Here is a 20,279-nt window from a genome sequence, read left to right as displayed (position 1 = left end):
CGTTTCCACGGGCATAAATGCCTCGGATTTCCACCGGCGCTCGCCTCGTTTTCACCCCTCTGTCGCAACCGAAATTGTAACCCCTCCCTCTTTCCCTTGTTTATTCCCGCGCACCTGTGACTCTTGCGGCGTTCGCCCCATTCACACACGGTGGGAGGGAGGGGAGGGTGAATGTGTGTACCCGCCTCGTTACGTTTTCATTCGTGAACTCGACGATTTCGCGCTGCCGGTCGTTCACCCCGCCCGCGACTTTTTTGTCCGCACTTTTTCACGACTCGCGTAATTGGGGGGAAAGGAAAATCGCGAAAGAGAGAATCGTGCGCGCGCGAAACAACGCACACAGGAGAGGAGGGGGAGGGAGAGGAAGAGTCGTGGAGTGGTGCCTCGTGAAAGAAGGAAACCTCTCTCTCTCTTCCTATTCCTGCGGAATAGGAAGGCGGAATAGGCGTCACGACGATCGCGTATGTAGGCTAAGGTGCTCGAGATTATTATCTCGCGCTCGTGAACGGAACGAGACGAGAAACGTTGAGGAGTTGAGAAAATCTGTGTTTAATCTTCGCTGGGAAACGGCGCACGTCGTTCGTTCAACCGAGGCTAAGCGTACAGTAACATTGTCGCATTGTGGTATTTGTACGATTATTAAATACGATTATTTTCCTCGCGAGATGAATTTATGAATTTGCTAAACCTTTCTTCGAAGGGTTCAAAGGAAACAATTAGAAAAAGGGTGGAGAGTGGACAGAATAAAATCCTTCCTTTAAATAAATCCGACGAGAAGGACTTCCCTTCCCCTCTCTTTCGTCCATTTCCGCTACTTTTAACTTTATCCTCAGAATATTCAAATAAGCGAGTTTCATTTCAGTCCATTTTTCGAATCACGTTACCATGTTCGTTTATAATACAATTCTTGGCGCCAGTTCAAATAATAAGGGCTTTTGCCTTCCTTTAATCCAAAGCAAGACTCGAAACTTTATTAACCAATAAATAGACACCACGTGTCCTATATATATATATATATATATATATCTAGGAAGGAGAGGAAGCGGGATTGATCGGACGGAGAGGGATTCGATCAGGGTCCACCATCCGAGGGAGGACCATCCATATTCATGGACGTATTCAGGGATATATCCGCGGAGACGGCGAGGAGGGAACCGCTTATGCCAGGACGTTGTTGCATGCACAACGATGGTATTCGTCCGCGCGCATATCTCGCGCGGAGTGCACGCTCGGCCGACGTGGATAGGCCATCCTCCGCACTCCTGCGTTAATACAGCGGGGGGAGGAGGCGCTCTCTCCGTTAATATCCGAGCCGACCGGCGTCGATTAGTCGGTGGATGCGCGGCCCCCCTCTAATGCGACGTTACGCCGGTAGTTGCGCTATGTCGAATATGCGAACCGCACTCGAGGGAACCGCATCCGTGATAAGGGAGAGAGGAGCGGATCTTGCCGGACCGCAGAGTCTTGTGCAGGCCTGCGGCCGAGCCCCCAATGCCCTTCCCGCGTATCCCCTGTTGTATGCCCGTAATCCTCCAAGTCTGCGCAATTGCATTTCGCGAATTATTGGCGTATCGCCGCCAATTTCGAGCCAGCCTCCTTCCCCCAAATGGAGGAAACAGAGACAGGAGCCGAAACCACCGTCTTCCGGCCGAGTGGAATTCCTTCGGGTATTGGAGGAGGTCTGCCTCCCTTTAGGTTCAATTAGATAGGGATGGTGGGTTCTCTTATTGCGAGTAGATGATCGGTAACAACGGGAGAAAAAGAAACGACTCGAGGAGGTTTAAACGCAACGCAGTTTAAGGGAGGTGGTTTGATTGAAAATCGAATCGGGGGAGTAATGGATGAAAGGAAGGATCGGTTCATCAAGGGGATATTATAGAGAGACGGGGTTGGTTTGTTGGTACAACAAGTAGCCGAGTAACGAGTTTATTCGATTTAGATTCGGTAATATATAGGACGTTGATTAACGGTAGTTGCGAATCGCCGGAAAATTGGCATTTGTCGCGCGCACGCGTTTACGCGGACCGCAACTGCGCGACAAATGGAAATTTGACGGGAAGTAGTTTCTTTGGCAAGTTAGTTGATTCAATTAATACCGTTGCGCCGGCTTCGAATAGAATTCGATTACATCGCTGCTTGTTGCAGCTCATTGGCGGCGATTGCGGCGGATGGAATACTGAGCCAGGGAAGGACCTCGATCTAACCGGTTCAAATTATCAAAATTATCCCCGTTTCCCGGTGAAACGCGCCACTTCTCTCGAAAGATGGATGATGGGGAAAAATATGGGGGGCAGTTTCGTAAACGGAATTACGTTAACCAAAGAGATAAGAGGAAGAAATCGAATTCAAACTCGGTTTCGAATCATCTTCTCGAGGAGGAGGCCACTCGTCTTCCACATCCACGCGATTTGCTCGATTTCTTCTCCGCTTGTCGCGGAAAAAAAAATGAAAGGCAGCAGTTCCTTTTTTTGCAGAAACCAGTTTTCCCATCCAACATTGTTCCCCCGCTCCGATAAACTCTCAACGTTTAAATCGTTTCCGCTTTTTGGGTTAATAACTTGTTTCAACAATGTCGAAAATGTCGGGATTTTCCGGGGAGTGTGCTCAAGAGTACAAAGCGATAATTCCGCACTCCGCCTCGAGAGGGTGACGATTCGCGAAGAGAGAGAGGGAGAGAGAAGGGGGGAGAGGAAGAGATGGCGAAGATAAAAATTCTCGACGGGACGAGTTTAAGGGTCCGTGATACTCGCGAGCCTCTTAATCTCTTCTCGTCGCTTTAATTATTCCCTCACGTAGCAATAATGAGAAGCCATGGCAGAGTCTGTACCTGACCTCGTTCAAAGGAGATCGTCATTTAGGCCGGATGCCCTCGCGGATGCCGAGCGAGGGACGGACGGAGAAGGAAGATCATTTAGAGGTGATTTACCTCTGTTGCGGCGCGTCCAACTTGCTCCCCCTCTCTCTCTCTTTCTCTCTGGTTACGGTCTATTTAGTAGTCTCAAGAAATACAAGCGACTGAAACGACGTCGAGAGGGAACAGCCCATCTCCGCGTTTCTTACTTAAATTAATTTCGCGAATTTACGTTGGAGGAGGGAGAGGGCACTTGCGCTTCGTCGTGCGCATATTTGAAAATCGAATCGACGGAGGTAGAAAAGAAATAAATCGAATTAAAGATCAAATTTCCATCTGGTAATAACAATCGCGTAGAAAATTGGAAACTGGGCCGATTTCTTCTCTATCCGTGCATTCCTTGCAGCGATCAACATCCGAGACGCGCGACAAAAGTGTGAAAAAGGGAGGGAAAGAAGGGGGGCGCGCGAGAATAACGAGTCTCCAAGCATCGTGGCGGGAAATAAAATAAAACGGATATTAAAACTGGCGAGAGCTAATTTCCTCGCCTTCCCAAGAATAATACGCCATCCTCCTTTTCCACCCTCTTCCACCTTTCCTCTTTATCCTTCTTTTTCCTCCCAATTTTTCCCCTCTTATCGTGCCGCTAAGCCATCCATCGAACGAACGCCTCCTGAATATTCAGCGCGAACCGGAATCGGAGAGAATGCTCTCTCTCTCCGTGATCGAAGGGACAAAGATGATGCGATAGAGAGAGATAGAGAGAGGGACGAAAGGGTGAAGGGAGGAGGGCGGATGAGCAAATCGAATTCGAGGCTTGACGAGTGACAGGCCGTTGAACGCACGGTGCAGATGCGATTAAAGTCTGCCAGAACGTCAACGTGATGCTCCTGAAATACGAATTCCCTTCCAACGGCCCTTGACCCATATCCCATCCGGACAGGGAGATTGAATCGTTCCTCGTGAAAATCCATCTAATCCGACGGCGATAAAAATCGATTCGCCCTCGTTGATATGCGCTATATGGATTTTTATTAATTTCCTTTCGAGAGGAGGATCTTCTCGCCTCTGATATCGACTGTGTATATCGGCGAAAGCGCAGAGATCGAAGGAAAACAAGGAATCTCACGAGGAATAGGAAAATTTCAAAAGAAAAATCTTTCTTTTCTCGTTGAGTTATGTTGGACGATCGAAAGCGGTGGATCGCGAAAGGAACTCGTCGTGGCCGCAATCTCAGCGTTCTTCATCCTTCGAAATCGGAGGATGATGCTCCTTCGGGACGTAAACGGTAATCGGATACCTGGAAACGTACGTAGAGCTAGACATCCGACACTGCATCCATATAATATCGCCGATGCTTTTAGCCACGACAAACAGTGACCTCTTGCTCCCTGCCTCTCGATCATCCTTTTCTCGCTCCCCTCGAAAATACCATGTATTGGATGGATATTTCGAGTTTCTCGTTTAAGGTCTTAAGTCTCGAGAAGATGTTCTCTCTTATTAAAAAAAAAAAAGAAGAAATCAAAGATCGGTCGAATTCGATTTAAAAGTGGGAGCTGTTCCAGCAGCGAGCTCGAGCTTGGTCATATCGGAGATAGATATCCATCTCGAAACGTTATTGCCGTGCCGTCAAAGGATCCTCCACCACATCTACGTGCCGATTTTCTGGTAATGCATAATGCGGTTGGCGCGCGCCGAGTGGGATCCACTCGAGGGACATTGTACAACTTCAGAGACGTCTGACGTGACTGCACACCTTCCCCGATCCCCCCCAAGTACCTTTGAAGTCATTACGACGCCATCCTCCGTCCTTCGTGTTTCGAGCTCCCCCTCCCTCCCTCTTCGAACTCGAACTCGCCAGTCTCAGTCAGAGACGGCTGGTTAATCAAGCTCCGTTTCACTTACTAACCCACCTAACCACCCTTCCTCTTCCTAGTATCTCTTCCTTATTCGCCGGTGCAAACTCCCGTCCGCCAACTTCCCCGCCATCCTCAATGATGACCCTCGAACCAGCCTACCCGTAGATCACCTTCTATCGGATTAGTCATAGACCGCTACGTTTCTTCCTTGTGAGAGCACGGCCTTCCTTTGAGGATCCGATCGAATCGAATGGTGGAATAGATAAAGATCTATCGAGGAGGCAATTTCTCTCGGTGGATTGTCGTTACATCCGCGCAAAAGTCGAGAAATTGGAGGTCGAACCGGAGGAGGAACGATTTTTGCGGAGAGAAGAGCGGTGGTGCTATTCGCTCATTAGGTAAATCTGAGGAGGAAGAAGAAAAAAAAGGAGAAGGAGAGGAGGGAGGAGGGTAAACTCGGGCGCGGAAGAAACAGGGCTCGGCGCGCAAATTTATTCGTAAACTTTCGCAATTTAAATGTTCGCGGTGTTTCAATCAAGCGGCGCGCGTTGCGGCACGTGCACACCTGCACACGCGCCTACTCTGTATATATACTCCCTTCTCGAGAGAGATTACTTTCTTCCCCCGTTTAGACTTTCATCGGCTTACCCTAACCTTTTTCTCAGGCGGGCACAGATTCTCGCGTCGGCGCGTTAAATATTAAAGGGCATCCAGCCTCGTTCCTTCGAAACAACTTGGAACAGCTTCGAAAATTCCGAAATTCGAACTTTTTCCTTGATTCTCTAAGTTAGTTTTAAAAACTAACATTGGTTGCTTGTATATATATATATAAAAAAAAAGGAAAGGCAAGGAGGGAAAGATTCGCGATTTTCCACACCGACCTTTGTCCCATCCATCGAGTTATCTAACCATCGTCGGAGAAAACGGCGGTTCGGGTGGTTGCACGTTGCCATCCCGTTCCTATAAAGGGATCGCCCATGCATGGATGATTCTCCGGGGAGAGAGAGGTACGGAGACGGTTGAGGAGATCCGGATCGGTTGGTGGCCGATAACCAAAGCGTGGGAGGTCACTTGACCGGACGGAAATAATGCCTCCGCTATGCTAACCCTTGCTGATAACGGTGTGTACCGTTCCACGGTGGCCGCGATAGCGGCAAAACAATATCCCTGCTTGTACAAACAGGGCTGTGTGGATGGGGGTTGGATTTGGTTTTGCGCCACGGTGTTCTATATATATATATATGTGTGTGTATATCGTGCCCGCCGAGATAAATCGACGGGATTTATGCTCCTCCTGAAGGGGCCCATGAACAACTTTGAAGGTTGATAAATCGTTTGCGTGATCGTCCCTTGATTAAGTTTCTTTATTTTTTTTTTTTCCCCCCTATTAATGGATACTTTGTATTCGAGGAATTTTTTTAATAAGAGATTTACGAGATTATTTTTCGATCGAGCGTGGCTCGATTCAATTTTCTATGTGGGTGTAGCGTTATTCGTATATGTATATATATATAAAACTTGCTCGAGCTCGAGAAGGGGTGGAGACAGGGAATGTATAGTATATATTCAGGAATATCAGGAAGGCAACGATATTACCGACCGGGAAGGGAGAAGGAATGGAGAATCCGGGGGGTGGATGGGAAGGGTAAAAGGATATCGGTGTGGGATAGTGGTAGAAAGTCGTTTATCGAGTCGGCAGGCATGGGGATGTATCCATGCGCATTGATATGCAAAATTTGTAGTTTCGAGAAGCTTACGAGAAACTGTGTAGCGGCGAGTAAACTTCAAAATCCGATGCGCTTGTCGGCAAGGGTCGCTACACCGAGCTACGAGCACTCTCGGATTTAACCGGTTCGTGCTTCTGGTTACGTGCACGCGTTATATACACGTTCGGATAAATTGCGCGGTCAAACATCCTTTAACGTGATTCCAAAGCTGTTACACCTTGATTTGCTTTGTCGAGAACGCGTCGATCTCGCGTAGATTCACAAAGGACAACTTTCATTCTCATCTTCTTCTTCCTCTCCTCCTCTTATTCCATTTATATCCACATCGACCAGAAATATTCCGTCCCTTGAAAATTTCCTTTTCTCCACGAGAAAGTCGTCGAATAACAGTAATGTAGATGCATGTACGCGTAATAACGACCAGCAGGTTAGCTGTGAAAGAACGAAAGGATGGGGGAGGGGAAGGAAAGGAGGTGGATAACCGGATGCACGCGTCGGAACCAGATAGAAACACAGAAAAGGCAGTTAATTAGCTCGAGTTAAAAGCTCGGCTTAAACGACCTATTCACCGAGTTGGTTCGGTTCGTCCAACTCGGAGCGCAGCTTTCCGAAGAAACGGAGCGAGGAGGATCGAGGCGAGGAAGAAGGTGATCGCGCCCATTGCTTCGACGAAACGTTGCCCGCGTCTTACTTACGCAACGGGTTAGGAACCCGTTTATTCCAATTCTCTTTTGTTTTACGCCTCTTGGTCGCTTACAATTTCCTCGAGCTTCGGTTGCTTCCCTCTTCTCCCGCCGGTGGTGTGCCTGTTCTCGCCTAGAAGCGAGCTGGCCTCTCCTCCCCGATACGGTTAAATGAAATCCATTAGGAAATGGCCGATGAAGCGTCGTCGTGAAAGAGAAATGGAGAGATTGTACGAATATAGACGTCCAAGTTAATGAAAGATCATTCCGATATCTGAAGGGAAATATGGAGGAGAAACCGCAGGACACAAAAGCCAAGGGATGGATTTCGGCTATATATATATATATACATACATATAGATATATACCTCGGCCGGAACTGGATTGATTAGAAACACACCTAAAGTTTCGAAATTCATCAGGAACGATCCCCATGCTGCTCTTCCATTTTCCCCAAGGACGAACTCGGTTCCTCTTGTATGGGCTGCCAATTACTAACATCCCCTTGAACTCTCCATCCCGAAAATTCGATCATTTTAATTATCGCGTGGTGTCGAGAAACACGGTGGAATATTTGCGATTCACTCGAGTGTGAAACAGGGGAAAAAAAAGCAATAAAAAAGAACGAAGAGGGAGACGAAAATATACGCGTATCCATCGCGATCACCGAGGGGCGGCGGGAGGAAGACCTTCGACGAATACGCGCGCGCGCGTGTTCCACTCGGTCGACACTCCACAAAGCGCTTTATAGTCCGTTTATACGACCGCAAGCTCGCGATACCATGTTTAGCACACGGGTACGCGATCACGAACACGACTAGCCTATTCCAGGTACGTTGAACGGGGCCAGTGTCTCTCATGTGATACCCGCTTTACGACTCACTCACCCCTCGCTTTACGCGTCCAAAGTTTCCTCGAACCATCGTGTAATATTTCCAGACACTCTCGAGCTCGACCATTTCGAGGAATTAGTGCCTATTGGCGTGTTTAAAAAAATTGCCACGCGAAACTCGAGTTGAACTCGAACTTGATATCGATTACGAGGAAGAGAAACGAAAGGAGGGAAGCGCGTTAAAAAGCGAGAGATTGAGAACCGAGAGGCGCAAGGTGAGGCCATCGTTTCCAGCGTGCATATCCGGTTCGAGGTGCGTGCGTGCGGCAATGCAGCGAGGAGGAGAGCTCCGTTCACGGTCGGCGCGCGTTAAGAGCACCGCTAAGTGCGGTCGCGCTATGTCTGACAGTCGGCGGCATTAGGCAAATTGAAATCTTGCCGGGAGAGGAAGCAGAAGGGAGAGGATACCTGGTTTACGCCCTCGCCTCTCACCCTCTGTCCAGGCTCAGCCCGCCGTGAATCCACCGCGATGATTTCGGATCGTGGACCGTGAAACACGGAGCGCATCAAACCACCAACGTTCGAGATACGAGATGTTGCGGGTGCTCTCTCTCTGGTTACCACGAGTTCTCCGGAACCGGAAGTCGAGTCCTCCACCCTCCTCGTTCAAACCTCCTTTGCCTCCTGTTTTACGACGTAACTGGCTCTTTGCCCGAGCTCGGGATAATCTTTCAAGGCTCGACCACCTCTCGTCGAACTAATTTCGTTTCCTCTCCTCTCTTCTCTTCTCTTTTGCGTTTCATTATACCCGAGGGTTCGGTTAACTATCGTTCCCCGAATTAAGGCCAAAATCGCGGCCGGCTCGAATTGGTTTCGAGGATTATCGAGGATGTACGCGATGTATTTTTTTCCCCCTTTTTTCGATCGATGCACGATCGATGTTTAAAGATAGGGAAAGAGGAGAAGGGGGGAAAAGAAAATGAAGGCTCGTTCAGCAATTAATTCGCTCGTTATATACCTTCCCCGATTTATTCTCGCGTAATACACAAACGGATATCCGGCCGAGCCATTCACCTCACCCACGACCTACTATTGGAACCGCGCCACAAGTTGTTAACCTTAGTTGGCGGTTTAATTACACGGGCAAATATTATCGAACTGACAGAGTTAATTAGATAATTAAAACTTGAAGGGTAAACTACTTTGCCTAGGCTACGTACCTACGGGAACGTACTATCAACGTACTAACGTTAGTAGGCAGAGGTCGGTTCGCTCCTCCACGTGTTCTTCTGGAGCGCGCCTTCAGAAAGAGAGAGGGAGGGAGGGGGAGGAAGGCGCAGAGAGATTGACGGAGCAGCGCGAATCGAGCTTCTCCGAACGGTAGACGGGAAACGGGATCCACCTGTTCCCGTAATAGAAGTATCTTTAACGAGGAACGAATTCCTCGGTCTTGTCTTTTTTTTTTTAACCCGGCCACGGCAAATTTGTTGAATCTCTTTCCGTTTCCGAGGAATTATTACGACCGTCGGAGGAAGGGCTTCTTCGTCATTTTATTACCGTTCAAGGTTTTCCTTCGAACGATCGACTCAAAGAAAAAATTAAAACATCTCCTCGGATAGGAATAAACGGTTGCGACTGTGTACGCTCTAAAGAGTAAAGAATCAAATTTTATACACTCTAATCTCGTTCGCCAATTTCAGAGATAATTCCATTAAAGACGGATACATAGTTAAATTTTTCTTTTGGCGACAAGATCAGATCGTCGGCCGATTCTCGACAACGGCTAACGAAGGTTATCGTGGGTTGTGTGTTGCAGGCACAAGCGGAAAGTACAGAACCTGTTACCGTGCAAGAGCGCAGCGGGAGCGGCGGCGGCGGCGGCGGCGGCGGCCGCGGCCGCGGCCGGTGGCCGGAGCCGAGCGTTGGCCGACGGGCAGCCGCACGGCGGAAGCGGGAGTGCGGGTGGCGCGGTGCTGTACGAGGACCTGCCGGAAGCGGTGACGCACTCGCAGCTGCATCACAGACAGAACCACCTGCCCAGCCACCACCCCGGCCAGGCGCCCACGATCGAGGTACGAAATCCCGATCAACGACACAGCCTAAGGGAACGACAACCGCAGCAGTTGCAGCGTGCTCGCGCCCCCGCACCTCATCATCTCGACTATCTCGACTACCGGGACCCGAGGGCGATACTCCGCGTCCAGGACAAGCCCTCGAGGGCCGTGTTGGGCGGCTATCGGACGCCACGCGCCCTCCTCGCCAAATCTCAAGGCGTCCCCCTCTCGATAGCCACCCACGCGCCCTCCTCGCGATGCACAGCCGCGACCAGCCCGCTCCTACGGAACGGGGGTAACGTTCTTCGCAACAGCCACTTGCTGCTGGCCAATCAGAACGCCTTGATCACCACCCGCCACCACCACCCCCTGCCACCCACGCCTCCCCCCGTCTCCGCTATCCCTTGCCCCGTCTCGACCACCCCCATCGAGGCCGACTACCTGCCCGACACCTGCCCCCGACCGATAGATTCCCGTCTTCCCATCACGCCCACCCACCGGCCCAAAAAGCTCCAAAATCCATCCTTGGATCGCTGTTCCCTCGATCCCTCGATCGGTCGGGCGCAAAGAGTCGCGTCGTCCTCCCGGGAGGAGGTGTCGAGCGGCAGGCGGCCGTCCGTCGATTCGGAAGGGTACTCGTACATCGATTTCAAAGACGCCGATCCGGAGTCCACGAGGCACGATTCGACGGTGGGCCTCGATCGAACGGAGACTACGACTACGAAAGAGGGCAAGGCGGGCACGTTGTTTCGTACGGCGAACAGGTCGAGCTCGGTCGACTCGGACGGTTACTCGTACATCGTGGACACCGGATCTAGGAAAGCGCCGGGCACTGCGAGAAGGATCGTGGCCGAGGGCACCGAGGAGGAGGTGTGTCCGCTTTGCACGATGCAGCAGATACACAACCTTCTGAGCAAGCCCGAGGACGTATATCTCAACGTGCACGCCACGTGACACACGTCCTTCGCGAGCGACGTCCTCTCGTAGAGACTGCCCCGTCTCGGATGTCTCTGTCCCCCTCCCCCCTGCTTCCAGTACGAAATAGCCGCGCGGTAACGGGGGCAGGTTGACGATTTACATATCCCGTGATATCGTTCGGCCACGATCGCGTCGTTGCGTCGATCGACGAGACTTTGACGAGAGCGAAGATTCTCGTCGGCCGGCTACGCTCTCCGTGTGACGATGGCGGTGTAGTTAGCGGTTAGGTAGACTAGTGTCTTTTTTTCGGATTCAGCGAGCAGAGACGAAGGTGACGGACGGGAAGTTTCTCGAACAGTCGCGACGCCTTCGCGTTCTTTTCTTTTTTCTTTTTTTTTTGTCTCTCCATTTTCGAGATCTCTGCGTTAAAAGGAGCAACGCGTCTTTCTCTTCCTGTTGTTTTCTTTTTTTCTGCATTCCAACGATGAGCGAGAGCGCGATTTCGCCCTTGATCTCGTCTCTTCTCGATCGCAATCGATCACTCTCGATGCAAACTCTCGTTCCTCTTGCTCGCTATCATCTTGCTCGATGGGTGGACGAGGCGAAGACACTAGCGCGGACTAGTCAGTATTTATTTTGTTAACGCGGCCTGTGCTTGCACAATCTCTCTTCTGTTCGAATAAACGAAAAGGAAGCGATAAAAGGGGGAGAGGGTTGAAGAAGAAGAAAATTGGAAAGGTTCGAGGGATAAATGTGGGAAGGCGAGAGTGGCCTTACAAAATAATTATTCTCGGTTGTGCGAGCACGGCACTCTAGATTGCACTCCATGGTTGTAAATAGAAAATTAGATCGTGCAACTGGAATATTGTAAATAATATACACAAAAGTGAGACAGAGATTGACGAGAGAAAGAGAGAGAGAGAGAGAGAGAGAGAGAGTCGCATAGTGATTAATATAAAGTATTAAAACGATAACTGCCCGTGAGGAGTAGCAACCCTCCCCGAGGGAAGATCAGAAGACATTTATATCGGACATTTATGTTTCTCGTTTGTACAAAAAGAAAAGAAAAGAGAAAAAAAAGTTTCAAGACAAAAGATTATCGCGATTAGTTGTTATAGTCGCGCGCAGATTAATTATTATTATTATTATCATTATTATTATTATTATTATTATTATTATTTATTATTGTCGTTTACGTATTCCATTACCGTAGCCGGTGTACGGTAATTGTGTCTTGTAAATAAATTCCGGACGGGTATTCGAGAAAGTAGGATTAAAGGAAGAAAAATAACGGCGAGAAAGTAGGCGCGAGAGAGAGGGAGAGAAAGGGAGAGAGAGAAAGAGAGAGAGAGAGAGAGAGAGAGAGAGAGAGAGAGAGAGAGAAAGAGAAAGAGATCCGGCAAAGTCGGAGAAAGTCCTGTGTATAATATTGAAGTACTGGGAGGAAGAGAAGAAGGAGAGTTTGAGAAAATAAAATTACTTTACTGAAAAATTTGACGAGGAGTGGTTATTGACCCGGTCCACAATCCCATCCCATCCCCTCGCATCCCTCGGTAAAAAACAACGCGATTATCTCGAATAATGCGAGAGAAAAATATTACGTCGAGCGTATATAACGAGGAGAAAATAAAGATCGAGATCGAGAGATCGCTGGATTCTTCTTTTTCGTTTGACGATGAAAAATTTTTTTCCAACGGGCGGATATTAATTAAAAACGCGACGAGCAAAGAGAACGAAAGTTTGATAGAAAAAAAAAAAGAAAAAAGATAATATTTTCACGCGGACCTATCGTCTCCTCCGTAACACAATGACACACGTGGACACGGAATAACCACTTCTGTGTTCAAACTTTTTCTTAAATGAAGGGAATGAAAAATGTACGTTCGGTTTTCCTTTTTTTTCTTTCTTTTTTTTTTTTTTGGAGAAAGATACAGAGGTGAAAAGATTTCCCGCGCGTAAACGAAAGAGAGAGAGAAAGAGTATGTGTGTGTGAGAGAGAGAGAAAGGAATGGATGGAAAAAAAAAATAACGAAACGAAAAGAAAAGACGAGGAGAAATCAAGAGAAAGATTGACGAGTTAGCAGTTGTGCCGCGTCACCTCTCCATCCGATTGCGCAATCCCGAAGCTCTGTAATTTCGCAAATGGAGTAGTCCGTACCGCACGATCTCTCCCTCGAACGTAATTTAATTGCTCGAATAAGTCTCCGTTCTTTCTTCCCTCTTCGTGCCCGTCTCTGGTATAATTCGGTAAGCAGGGTCCGAAAAAAAACGTCGTAAAAATTGCAGCTCGATCCAGCTTCGTCCGGGCCAACCCTCGGAGATTTCTTCCCGAGTCGGTTTTGAATCGTCGAATAATAAAGTAATACTCGGTTCGAAATCGAACGAATTGAAACACGTCCACCTGTTGTCGGTCTCGATCACCAGGCCCCTCTGTCGATGTCGCGACGCGTCGTTAAGCAACGGGGCCATGGCTGTTTCCGAGCCGTCGAGCGCGATGCCGTTCGCAGGAAAAAAAAAAAAAGAAGAAAAAAGACGGACGTCACGTTTCGAAGAAGCCTCGACTCGCAAAGGGAGTCGCCAGCTAAGCCGAAGAGATCGCTAAAAATCGATCGATTTTCCCCCCCACCGTCTCGGTTCTTTCGCCGGATAAACCGATAAATATCCAATCTTGAAGCCGTATCCTGCCCGATTCCTGTCCTATCCCACCTGTTGTGTGGCTCAATTACGCCGCTCTAATCCATATCCTGGCACGTCGTTAGGCGCCACGAAACCGCGCCAGCGCCTGCAACACCGATGTAACGATGGCCGGAGGGCGGGCAAAGGAGGGATCCGGACTTAGGAAGCTAATGCAATTGTCAACGTAACTAACAATTAGCAGGTTACGGTAACGTGCCGTGACCATGACATCGCCAACTATCCACTGCCCGTATGTTCTACGATTACCTGGCCAGGATACTCGATTCTCGTTCGAGAATACACACACACACGTGTACATACATACACGCGCGCTTGCAATTGGGATTCGCGCAATTCAATCCGTATACACACACACCGAAGATTCGAGGGACACGCATGACGTATTCCAAGTCGCGTTTCGCGCGATGATCGATAAATGCTTCGACGTCCGTTCGCGGTACGATGATGATTAAAGCGATCGAAATTAATGGACGCGTGGCCCCTGAATTATTGGATTCGTTATCGGGGAAATGAGAAGAGGGGGGAGGGGGAGAATTATCAGACGTGGCGATACCGTCGTATTCTTCGGGCGTATCCGGTAATTAGAAGAGAGGCGGTAAATTAGTCGATTAGAGGGGGCGCGTTATCGGGGCACAATGTGACGGGTAGGATGAGACACACGTGGGGAAACGTGGGGCAGGTTAGGCGCGTTAGGGACAACCCATTAACCTCCGTGCTCCACGCTATTACGGAACGGACATATTGCTTCCTGCTGTTGGATACGATGGGCTTAAGCCTCTATCTCAATCTCGCTCTCTCTCCCGGCCCCCTCTCCTTCCTCCTCCTCCTCCTCTTCCCTCCTTTCTTTTCCGCCTCCGCGGTTTCATCTAGATTTCCCGCTTTCACTCTTTATCTATCGCGTCCCATCTCCTCCGTAATTGTTCCTCCTTTTATTTCGTCCCCCCTCTCCTCTCTCTTTTCTTTTCGCAGAAGAGATCCCTCCTCCGTACTACGGAATGAGTCGAGCTGGAGGGAAATTTATTCTCTCTCAAAAAATAATAATAACTATTAAGCTATTCTATTCTTGCGATGCTTGTCTACTTTCTCTTTTCGAATCCTCTCGCGCGTATCCCATCGTCGTTTCGCCTATATTCGAAGATTCTCGCGAGCGATTTCGGCAAACTTGGTAGACGACGGAGTTCCGCGAAATTCGCGGGATTCGAGGGAGGAAATGGCCGATCCCGCTGTTGGAAAGAGGCCTGGAGGGCACGTGGATTGGGAGGGTAGCCGTGACTCGCTAAGGGCGACAATTACCTTCGTCCGTCGTTTCTAAACGAGACGCCGGGGTAATCGAGTGATCCTCTTTCGACGGCGATAATATCGGAATCCGTATTCAGAGCAAAGAGCTCCAGGCGTTCGCCCTTTGCTCGTCTCTCATCGCTGCATCACGATCGCGCCCTCCGTTAAATGCAATCGCGATCCTCGCAGAGAAGATTCGCGAGCCGATTCTTCGCACCCTTCGTGACTTGTTTGATGAAAGTCGGGAAAGGACGGAGAGGAACGAATTTGAAACGCACGAGAGAAGGAACGCGCAACGCGTATAGAGGCGAATTTCGACGAGAGGATGTTCTATTGCTTCCAATCTAGCCCTGTTATCTTTGAACCGACGGAAAAGAAAGGTTTTCCTGGCGGAAAAAAAGGGGCGAATAATCGGGTTATCGAGGGAGAGGGGGGGAGGGAGCCCCGAATCGAAAGAAAGAAGGTCGGAAGAAGAAGGGAAGGGGGACGCGTGATTAGACGAGATGCGAGTAGACAAGCAAGAGAGGGTGGAACTGGAAGGGAAGCCTTGGAGTGCGGCGAAAACGAAGCAAAAGTAATAGAGTGATCCTCCTTTGTGGGCTGATAGGGCCGCCCGCGGGACTTCAATTCGAGGGATGGAGAAGTATAGTGGCTCGAACGGTTTCGTTTGCCTTGGCTCCCTCGTGACTCCCCCGGATTACCGGGGGAGTCTAAACTCGATTTCGCCGATTTCGGGGTCACGGGAACGAGAGCGACCGATTGCAGGAGCGCCGTTCTACGCCCTTCCATTTTCTTCGCCAAATTGCCAGCCAATTTTCGGGATAACGGGCATCCGACCGCTGCCGCGAAGAACCCTGTCAACCGCTAATTTCCAATCTTGCACGCGTCCCGTGCCCGATACGTACGAGAAGATTGCCGTTGCGTATCGCACGTATGCCAAGGGAACCAGCTTCGCCAAATTTTATCAGGAAGTTTAGTTGGAACATGGATGCTCGAACCTTCACTGTCCCCTTTCACGCGATCGTTATTACAAAGTTGCGATTCGAACCCCCTCGGGCCACTCGTTCGTACCGGATCGTTCTTGTATATCTCTTTCTCTCTCTCTCTTTCTCTCTCTCTTTCTCTCTCTCTTTCTATTTCTGTGAAAAGCGGCGGCAGGAAAGGTCGAGTTTTTGCGAGAGAAAAAATTTCATTTAGAAAAGTCGCGTTTCCCCGATACCGCTCGACGTCATTCAGCTCCCGGTTAACGCGAAGCGACGACTCATTAGGCGAATTCATCGGTGCAAAAAAAAAAAAAAAGAAAAAAAAAAAGAAAAAAAAAAATAGCTCTGAAAGCTGTCTGTCACGAGATCTCTGCATTAGGATCGCCTCGTATCTCTGTTAACCAGGAGCACGGATTAAATCGCGCTGTATCATATCAATCATCTCGTTGAATTTTTAATCCCATTCTGTCGACGGCCGATCCGGTCAGGATTTAATTCAAAAAAAACCTTTGAAACCTTTTCGAGCTCGTTTCCGCCGTTGATTTTGAAACGCGATGGGTTACGCGGTTTCTGTCGGGATACAGTCGGGAAAAATTAAAAATTAGCCTTCGATAAATCTGGTGTCAGGATCGGATTCCTTATTACTCGAGCCAGCATTTTCCACGATTCGAGGATTAACTTACGACTCCCTCTCGTTTCGTTCCCACGTTTCGTTCGCGCCGACTCAGCGTTTTCGCGATCGAGGCTCGCCCGAAGGTACACCTTTCTCCCTGCCGAGAATCTCGAGGGTCTTTAAGGGCAGGAACGAGTTAATCGTCGGCCGGGAACGCGATGAAAGCGCGCCAGAATTCTCTCTCTCTCTCTATCCTCCAACTTTCGTTCCGCCTCGAAATTACTGCGCAATTTTAATTCGCATTCGTCACTTAACGATCGTCAAAGATTCTTCAGCTGAATATCCTGGAAATTTGTTCTGACGTTTCAATTCCTTCGGCCAGTAGCGAACGATGATATTAGATTTATTTATTTTCCTCCATTTTATTTATTCAACAATTTCAAAAAACATCCGTTTCTTATTATTATTTTCTTTCGCGCACGATTCTGCTGTAAATCGTCCTCACCGCGATAACCTTAAACTCGAAGAAACGTGGTTACGTTTCTAACCTAATTTTTCATTGTTACACACAGATGTTGGACGTGAAAGATACCGGAAGAGGCGTGTTCGTGTGCAGCAGCCCGGGTCCTGATCCGTACACGTCGCAGGATCTCTACAATCCCGTCTACGAGGAGCTCAGCAACGGTGAGTAATACCGGCCAACGATCAAACGTGCGTCTCGATTGCTCGAGTGCAACATTCCAATTTGCACATGGGCCGACACGGATAAAACGTCTTTAAAACGTTCCCCCTCCCTCCTCCTCCCGTATATGAACGCCAAACCACACGCTGCTCTCCATTCTAGATGAGACTCGGCTGTGAAGACTTTGAGAGCGCGAGCGATCCTCAGGCTCGAGCTCGGTCCAGGCGGAACTCGTAGGTAGGATCCGAGTGAACCCCGATTAACCCATTTGATTGAGCTTAAGCAAGAGTTAAATCCTAAGGGTGTTCTTTGCCGTTCTCAGCTAACACCAACCAGAGCTTCTTTCCCTCTCTTCTTTGCCTCTCGATTAATCGCGCTATTTACCTTTCCCTAACTCCTGAGCTAAACCGCCAAGTTGCCAAATATTGGCCACCGGGAAGCAAACTTCACCCCCTATTCTCGCAAGACTTTTCCAAAGTCTTCCAAAGTCTCTTCTTCCCCCAAAAAAAACTTGTCCCTCCCCGCCGAACAGACGAAACGGAAGAAAACAACACGACTCGACGACGCAACGACCAACTTTCAACGTTCTCTCTTTGCCACTCGTCATTTTTTCTCCCGCCCGCTTATCTCCCAATTAATTCGGCCAACTTCTCCGCTCGGACGAATGAAGTTGGCCGTCCGGCGTCTAATCTTCTCCGGAGCGGAATCGGAAGCTGTTCATCTTCTTCCCCGGGTGTATCTTGTTCCTTTCACGACCGACCTATCTTGATAGCCCCGGAGACCCTCCTGGTGACGATCCTCCTCCTCCTCCTCCTCCTCCTCCTCCTCCTCCTCCTCCTCCTTCCACTCCTCCTTTGGTTGGAAGGAGATAAGCGCGACACGACCTCTGACTTATATTCCCCATTAGTCGGATAGCTAATTAGCATGGTGATGAGACTTTCGACGTTTGACGGAGGGGGGGACGCGGTAATCGAATACCCGGTTCGTTGCGCCTCGCTTCAACCACCGATTATACGAGTATTATGCGAGAACGTATATATATATACCCTCCACGCGATAATTCGTCTTTGTTAACGTCGCTCTTATCCGCTTTTCCAAAAGAAAGGTAAAAGAAAGTTGGCTCGAATCTCATCGGTTCGAGTTCTCGGGGAATTTTTTAGCTTCGAATCGCGTACGGGACTGACACACATTGCTGCGCAATTGTATACGAAAGGAAACGTATGTGTATTATGTGTGTACTATATATATATATATATATATATATATATATATATATTTCGTGGTTTCTAAATGATTTCGCTGGCCAACAAATTCCACTTCGCCTCGCGGAATTCAGCTTCGCTCCCACGGGAAATCCTAGTTTACTCGGTATCGTTTAAACCGATGATAAATACGGGAAGATATAAAATAACGGAGATTAAAAGTGCAACCGCGGTAATCCGAGAAGCATCCTCGAGTTTTTTCCTTTCCCCCTCTATTTCTCTTTCTTCTTTTTCTTTCCTTTTCTTTCCTCTCTATCTCTCCTTTTCTCTTTTCTCCCCTTCCCCGTATAAATAAAAGACGTTGCGTCTGAAACGAAGCGAGGACGATACATCTCTGCAGACTCGAGGGATCGTCGTCAAACAGGAGGAGTCGTAACGTTGATTAGAACCGATCCGATAAACTTGGAACTTCTTTTAACCGCCTTTTGTATTTAATAACTCGTTCGATCTTTCACTCTCTCTCTCTCTCTTTCTTTATTGTATGACAAAATGCGCGACAAAATGCATCTCGAGATTCCCGCATCATCGGTGAATGCATGCGGGAATCGAATGCGTCGCTCTTTCGCCAGTTTCCCTTTTGAGAGGCGAAAGTTTATCGAACCGCGCGTTTATCGTTCCCATGTTGTTTTCCATTTTTACGCGAAATATGGCAGACGGGGAGAGGGAGGGGGGAGGGAAAAAGGAAAAGAAGAAAAGAGTCGGGGAAGAATCGAAACGTGAAATTGGGTGAACCCGTGTATAATTGGAACCGATGGAAAAAAAATAAATTCATCGCGCGAATAAAATGGCAGTTTTGATTTTTAACCGACCGCGTAACCACGCTTTCCTTTTTTTTTGTTTTTTTAATGACCCCGATGAATAAATCGAGTTTATTCTCGAGTGATGTATCCTGCGCGATCGCGAGAGGAGAGAGAGAGAGAGAGAAATTGGAGAGCATAAAGGAAGAGAAAGAAGAAGAAGGGAAGCTCGCGATTGGAAACGTGACATCGATCGCGCCATCCAAGCATCTGTTTCTTCCTGTTTCGTTGTATTCGACGACTGTAATGACGGCAGCGCGCTTCCCTTTCCGTGGGAAATACTTTCACTTAACAATCGTCCCATACATCCCCTCCCTTCCCTCCCCGTTCGCCATTCACCTCGACAAAGTTGGAGCACGAATTTAAATGAAACGACGACCGCGACAACGTGGACGGATCTCTCTAACTAATTAATTCTGACACTGATTCACAAGCTGAAAATTGAAAGCACGTCCCCCCCCCCCCCCCCCGTCGATTCGATTCGATATCATCCACTCCGATATAATCGTAACTTTGACACGCGAAAGAGATTGTCTGTTAATTAATTAACGAACTGTCCAATTAATTATCGTATCGCTGGCGGGCGCGCGGCCACCGCCGCGGCACTTATAAATTATTCATCCCGTTCCAGGGGACCATCCGGAAACGGACGAGGAGAGCGAGTTGAACGCGCGGAATCGGCTGCACAATCATCACCGCCATCATCACCGGCCCTCGTCGAAACCGGGCAGCGAGGACGAGTTCGCGGAAGACGAGCTGTCGGTCGGCGAACCGTCCGAGGCGAGGATGCTCACGGCCTCGACGGGCCCGGCCTGGGGCACTTGTCCAGCCGGTGGCAGGCCACCGCGGGAGAGACGAGGGAAAAGCCCCAGAAGCCTCGACAGGCATAGGAGGGACAAGAATCACGATGTGGGCGAGTTCCACGAGGGGATGCTGCTCGACGCCCTGCTTCAACTTTATCCCAGCGTCGCGGGTAAATTTCGAATCTAATAAATAACTTATTGTAAATGTTGTAAATAATGTTGTAACTAAAGTTGTAGTAA

The 20,279-nt window shown here is 49.0% G+C and overlaps 1 protein-coding gene across 3 annotated transcripts in view; it reads left to right on the top strand.

Moving 5' to 3' along the window:
• The window catches only part of LOC100576129, a 211,643-nt gene that overhangs the window by 185,830 nt on the left and 5,534 nt on the right, over positions 1-20,279 (top strand). For all 3 annotated transcript variants that reach the window (XM_006565569.3, XM_003250637.4, XM_006565568.3), the window contains 3 exons: positions 9,769-10,024; positions 17,068-17,179; positions 19,868-20,209. In XM_006565569.3, the coding sequence (XP_006565632.1) occupies positions 9,769-10,024; positions 17,068-17,179; positions 19,868-20,209 (710 nt within the window). The remainder of the gene's footprint in view (positions 1-9,768; positions 10,025-17,067; positions 17,180-19,867; positions 20,210-20,279) is intronic.

This window comes from Apis mellifera, linkage group LG5 (genome assembly GCF_003254395.2).
Source record: "Apis mellifera strain DH4 linkage group LG5, Amel_HAv3.1, whole genome shotgun sequence".
Classification (NCBI taxonomy): Eukaryota; Metazoa; Arthropoda; class Insecta; order Hymenoptera; family Apidae; genus Apis; species Apis mellifera.
This window is presented reverse-complemented; position numbering and strand designations above follow the sequence as displayed.